The following is a 6,362-nucleotide window of genomic DNA, read 5'->3' as shown; positions in this document are numbered from 1 at the left end:
CTGTCCTCGTCTGCATTCGGGGCACGTCGGCAATTGTAGGCAAATTGGCCGAACTAGCCACATCTAAAACATGTATGAGGCGCATGTATTTCCTGCGACTCCGTCCGCGTGGAATTATAAAAAGAACAATACTAGCCTATTGCGTGAAAGGTGACAGTTCAAGAAGGAAGCGATGACTGAGATGATGTATGATAGAGTTATGTGGAGGACAAAAACCTGTTGCGCCGACCTTACTGGAGTATGATAAGAAGGATGATGCTGATGAATAGTGAGTAGCCTATATGTTCTTCCGGACTATCTCCTACATGTATACCTAATCTCATCGAAATCTGTTAAGTCGTGTAGGCTACAAACTCTAACAAACATCCATCCATCTAAACTTTCGCATTTATAAGATTAGTATGATTTGGCATTAGTAAGGTTTATTAACCCTTTTCTTGTTAGTGTATCTATAGAGATACATCAATTTTTTTTTCTAAACACCTTGGGTCATCAAAGTTAAGTGCTATTATTTTGATATTCGAAAAAATAAAATTCTGCCAAGTTAAGGGTCAACAGTGTGAAAGTGTTGGTAATTTCGAAAAGCGATTTAAAAACTAATAGATGATAGGACATTTTTTTTTATTATTATTATCTTCTTTATCTCCTGCTGTTGTAGCTCTTGCAGCAACCTTGTTGTCTTTGTAGTTACATTCTTTTTTACTTCTTTACCTTGTTTTTTGTTTTTTTTTTTTTTATAGATAGGACATTGTATGCTTTTGAAATTTATACTATTATAATATAGCGTAAACAAACACTTCTTTGTTGCCTAAGATGTCAGCAATTACAGCATATTTTGAAATTGAAAAATTCTTTCTTTAATAAAAAGCCCTACACTTATCTCACGCTTTGGGCTATTTATATTCACGCCATTAAACTTAGGGGTAAATATTTTGGATAAAAACCTTGATGTGTGAAAGAGACTATAAGTTGCTGCCAACATCAAGGAAGCAAGATTGCCATAGTAAGGTCATTGGTATTTTGACATTTGCAATTGATAATTTGACAATTGTGAACATTAAAATAAAATCTTCATAGTTTTATGCGGATGAAGCCGCACGGGAGCTAGTAAATGATATTTTTGAATGTTTAAATTCCAGATCCGTATGATAGCTGCGTCTCGGCTGGAGGCGTGGCTGCACTCGGGCAAGCTGTGGCGCGCGGCGCAGGAGCTGCTCGCGTACGTGTGCGCGAACGCGGCGGCGGCGGGGCCGAGCGCGGCGCGCGACCACGAGGTGCTGGCGCAGCTCGCCCGCATGCGGCTTAAAACTAAACCGCTGCAGGCCGCTTACCAAGCATGTTTAAGGTCAGATGCTTTAGGATCTAAACTAAGATATAGTTTGTTAGTAAATTATGATAAAAATACAAATATTTATTGATAAAAGTGTTGATAAATTGTATACATAAAGCAATCATTATGGCTTTCTGGATTAGTCAGGACTTAAGTTTATTTTTGAATGACGTGTATTGTGTATTGTGTCGCAGCAGATTCGACTGTTTAGTTGCACAACTAAAAATCGAGTAGTGTGCGCACCTCCATATAAGCTCATAGAAATCAAAGCGACTAAACAGTTGTGCGATAGTTTAGTTTCAGGTGCTCTAAGTGATCCGTTACATAGACTGGGCTTAGCTTTGAACGGAGCGGACTTTTATAGCGATTATAATTAAGCTTTATGTAATTGAAATAAGGTTTATTTTCACATTGTCCTGTCTTACAAGCAAGCAAGCATTAATTTTACTTTTAAGTCTGTGGGAACGGACCCTTAGAAGTCAATACTCAGATAACTTCGTCATAAATCTCATTTCATATCTTCTGTTTCATTCATGTAATAAAATGGGCTTAAACGTATATCGTATCATTAGGTAGTTTTATCCCGAAACTTGACATAAAACTGTCACTTCTACACTTATCGTCGTTTAATGATAGATTTAGTAACACGTACTACATGCTTCTATGTTTTTTAATGTAAAGTATTTATTTATTTCCTGTATACAGGGAGATGGTGTCGGACAGTCCCGCGTTGCTGCGCAGCGTGGTGACCCACACGATATACAACGAGCTGTCGAACGCGCGCTCGCCCAACAACATGGCCGTGCTCGCCGCGCTCGTGCACGCGCAGCCGCAGCTCGTGCCCGCCGCCATCGCCGAGACATATCAGGTCAGATACAACATTTAAATACTAGCTTTCGCCCGCGACTCCGTCCGCGTGTAATTAACAAAAAAACAAAGTGTGTAGCCATGTGTTCTTCCCAGAATATGATTTACGTCTAAGCCAAATTTCATCGAAATCCGTTAAGTCGTTAAGTGTAAAAACTCATAACAAACATCCATCCATCCATCTAAACTTTCGCATATATAATATTAAAGTAAGATGTAATTATCGTTTACGTCTCTTAGAGGGGGGGGGGATATTGGGGACTAAGACCCTGTCCCACCACTGGCTGATAGAGGCGCAAAAAGCTTTAAAATGACGTCACGCAGATAAGGGAACGAAATCTGTTATTTCGTGATGTATGTTTTTGTCAAGTACAGGAGCTGCTGTTCCGTTCTGAGGACTACCTGCGTCCGATGCGGTCGATGTTGCGCGAATGCGTGCGCGCCGCGCGCTCCGAGACGCAGGCGCTGCTGCCGCTCGCCGCCGCGCTCGCAGCGCCCCCGCACCACGAGCCGCCGCAGGAGGTACATGTCACAGTGGCAGAGCACGCTTCTACATCTTCCCACGAATGGGCCGGCTAGCACGGTGTAATACCACACAAGACAAACGTCAAATGGAAGCAATTCCGCGTACAGTCAGATGAGTGTGGTGCCGGAAGCCTCATTTGAGTCCCTTTCCCTTTCCCTTTCCCTTTCCCTTTCCCTTTCCCTTTCCCTTTCCCTTTCCCTTTCCCTTTCTCTTTCCCTTTCCCTTTCCCTTTCCCTTTCCCTTTCCCTTTCCATCCTTTTTTAAAGAGGAAAGCATGGGAAGGTAAAGTGGGTGAGACGCATAGGAAGAGGAAATATCCCCGTTACGCACGTCTCCTTCTCCGTCAATTAAGTGTAGGCAACGCATCTGCAATTGCGGATGTTTACGGACAGCGCTCACTTTCCATATCAGTGGATGCAGGTGGCCGCTTGCTCGATTGCCACCTTATGTTATGAAAAAAAATACAGAGTCATACATTTGGAGGTTATGTGTACCTGACTGACGGGCAGCTTGGAGTTGCTGGCGCATGTTATAAAAAATATATAAGTTGTTTTGTACTCATATATTATATTATTTGCAATAATTTGACCTTCGCATCGTTATAAATTAATTTATGTTCCACGAAGTGATTCATACGAAATTAAGCGTGGCTAAGATATACTACTATACTAGATATAAAAATTAAAAAATGTAAAATCTTATGTTTACAGATTCGTGAACGCGCATTCCAGTCGCTAGCGGACTTGTTCGCGTGCTGCTGCGTAGTAACTGCCGCGCACAGCAAGCACGCGCCGGAGTACCGCGCGCAGCTGTGCGCGCTGCAGCAGCACGCGCTCGCCTGGCTGCTCGATACTGCTGTGCCGGTGTATCGCCCTGCGCGGCATGACTACCAGCATGCACTCAACAAGGTAAGCACGTACGATACGCACGCATGTACGATACGCACGCACGTACGATACGCACGCACGTACAAACACGTATGCACATACGTGCGTACGCACTCGTGTGCGTGCACTCATGTGCACGAGTACGTAAAAGTCGTAGAGCTAACATAGCAAAGGAGTATCGTGAAACTAAACCGTGACAAGAAGAATATAGTGTTCAATTTCATTCAAATTCAATTCAATCCAATCCGGTAATAATAACGAAGTAACGGCTCGTGCCGAGGCTCCTGAGGGGGCCCTTGAGCCTAGTTACTCATAAACGAGGTTTAGGCTAAGCGCCATGCGCTCGGCCACCTCAAGCCCGGTGAATCTGTAAATGCCTCTTCAAGGTAAACAGTGGCTATTCAGTCACAAAAAAAATCCATCATCACCTTTTTCCACCATTTCCTGCTTCTGTGGGGTCGACGCAACAGGTTTTTGTCCTACTCATAACTATTACCCGTCGTCTCAGTCATCACTTCTTGATCATGTCACCTTCCACACAAATAAATCATCTTTTACTATGTCTACCTCTACCGGTGTACCTCAATCGATTTGTATGACTATTGTAATGTGTATGTTGTGGTATAGATAATGTTCGTGGAGGCGGCGGAGGCGTACAGCAAGGCGGACAACTGGCCGCCGGAGTCGGAGCGCGCGCTCTGCTACCGGCTGTGCTGCGAGGCGCCGCTGCCGCAGAACACGCTCCTCAGGCTCATATTCATTGGACTTTCTAAGGTATAATAAAGCATTTAATTTCATACCGAATGTTAAAAACAAGCTGTTCCCGTACGGCTTGATCCAAATGAAATTATAAAAACTTTTAATAATACCGAATCGCTGTAAGCGTAGGTTTTTAGTAATTAATGTAAGTAAAAATTTTTCCTGCTGTTTTCGGCGCCCACGGTACTGGCATTTCTTAGTTTTTTTTTATAACACAAGGTGGCAAACGAGCAAGCGGCCACCTGAAACCGCCAAAATGGCGAAGCGACCGCTGCCCATAGACATCCGCTATTGCAGATGCGTTGCCTACCCTTATACGACGGAGGAGGAGACGCACATAAAGAGAATATTTCCCCTTTCTATGCATCTCCTCCACCGTCAAATCCACCTCCTCTTCCCAACCTCTCCTTAAAAGAAAAGGGTGGTAAAGAGAAAGGGACTTAAATTAGGCCTCCGGCACCACACTCATCAGACGAAACACGGAATTGCTTCCATTTCACGCCTGTCTTCTGTGTGGTCGTGGTATTACACCGGGCGTGCCGGCCCTGCAGTGCTAAGATGTTAAAGCGGGCACTACCACTGTAAAAAGTGTTGGCATCGCCAGATTAAACGTATATTAACCACAAATTGTAATTATCTTTTAGTTGGTATAACTGTTATTGTAATTGTTAATCTCTTGTTTTTCAGTAAAATTATTTCTATTTCTATTATTATTTTTTACATTTCACAACGAAGGCCTTTGACATTAGATAAAAGTTACCGTTACCATATCAACCTTGCTTCCTTGATGTTAACTTGTTGGTCTTTTGCCACATGTAGGTTTTTTTTTATATTTAATAGCATGAAAAAATATAGCCGGAAGCGTGTAGAAGACTCTTAAAGAATGAATTATTCAGAAGTATGCTGTGAATATCAGCATACTCTACGCCACGAAGTAGTGTGTGTTTACGCTTTTTTTTATTAATACAGAGTATAGATAGAAGAATAGATTAAAAATTGAAATAAGGTTAATGCTTCCAGGATATGCCGGTGTCTCCAGCGGAGGTGTTCGAGCTGGTGGAGCAGCTGGTGCGGCGAGCGTGCGCGCTGCCCGCTGACGACCTTCCGCTGCAAGTCGACAAGCTGGAGATAGTCGACTACATCTTCCAGCTGTGCCAGTTCAATCCACCTGATAATATCACATTACCACCAGGGTAAATATACTAATAGTATTAAAAATGTTCAGTTTTATTAAGTTTTTACATTATATATTTGTGGTAGGGTACATGTAAAAACTATGCTGCAAAGTTCTTCAACAAGAGGACATAGACAACAAGTTATCTGACCCGATGGATAAAAGCTCTTCTATTTATGCCATTTCCTGACTAAACATCTTTTACTATAGTTCTAATTTAAATGTCATATTGTCCGTATGTAAAAAAAAATTCTTGGTCCTTCGAGCAGGATATCGACTTACAATAATTGATAAGCTCATATCCGTATTAAAAAATGTATAACGAAGTATTAGTACAATTAATTTATGTTAGTTTTTATTGCTTTATACGGATTTTATTTTATTTTTTGTTGTTACAGTTACAGTCCGCCAGCGCTGGTGATAACATCCCTGTACTGGCGAGGCTGGATGCTGCTGACGATGCTCGCGGCGCACAACCCTCAGGGCTTCGCTGAGAGGGCCGCCGCCACCTACCCTACCCTGCGAGCTCTTATCGAAATGTGCATCACAGGGTGAGGACGTAAATGCCATAAAGCTATTTTACTATTGTATACGCGAAAGTTTACATGGATGGCTGTTTGTTAGAGTTAGTATCCGAAACTGCTGAACGGATCTTGATAAAAAAAAATAATTTCATGTGGACGGAGTCAAGGGTGTAAGCTAGTTTGTTTATCATACTTCATAACGTACTATTATGTCCTTCCGCCGTTATTCGAGGCCTTGTAAACAATATTGAGAGATGACAGTCTGTCTTCCGGCCGCCATTTTAGTCGTTGCAGT

The 6,362-nt window shown here is 42.5% G+C and overlaps 1 protein-coding gene across 2 annotated transcripts in view; it reads left to right on the top strand.

The window, feature by feature from the left end:
* Positions 1–6,362, top strand: part of LOC106101129 (integrator complex subunit 1) — a 31,159-nt gene that overhangs the window by 5,865 nt on the left and 18,932 nt on the right. For both annotated transcript variants that reach the window (XM_013280254.1, XM_013280253.1), the window contains exons 7-13: positions 1,140–1,345; positions 2,036–2,198; positions 2,573–2,719; positions 3,434–3,631; positions 4,238–4,384; positions 5,390–5,562; positions 5,942–6,094. In XM_013280254.1, the coding sequence (XP_013135708.1) occupies positions 1,140–1,345; positions 2,036–2,198; positions 2,573–2,719; positions 3,434–3,631; positions 4,238–4,384; positions 5,390–5,562; positions 5,942–6,094 (1,187 nt within the window). The remainder of the gene's footprint in view (positions 1–1,139; positions 1,346–2,035; positions 2,199–2,572; positions 2,720–3,433; positions 3,632–4,237; positions 4,385–5,389; positions 5,563–5,941; positions 6,095–6,362) is intronic.

This window comes from Papilio polytes, unplaced genomic scaffold (genome assembly GCF_000836215.1).
Source record: "Papilio polytes unplaced genomic scaffold, Ppol_1.0 DF824024.1, whole genome shotgun sequence".
NCBI classification, from domain to species: Eukaryota; Metazoa; Arthropoda; class Insecta; order Lepidoptera; family Papilionidae; genus Papilio; species Papilio polytes.
Note: the sequence above shows the minus strand (reverse complement) of the source record. Positions and strands in the feature narration are given on the sequence as shown.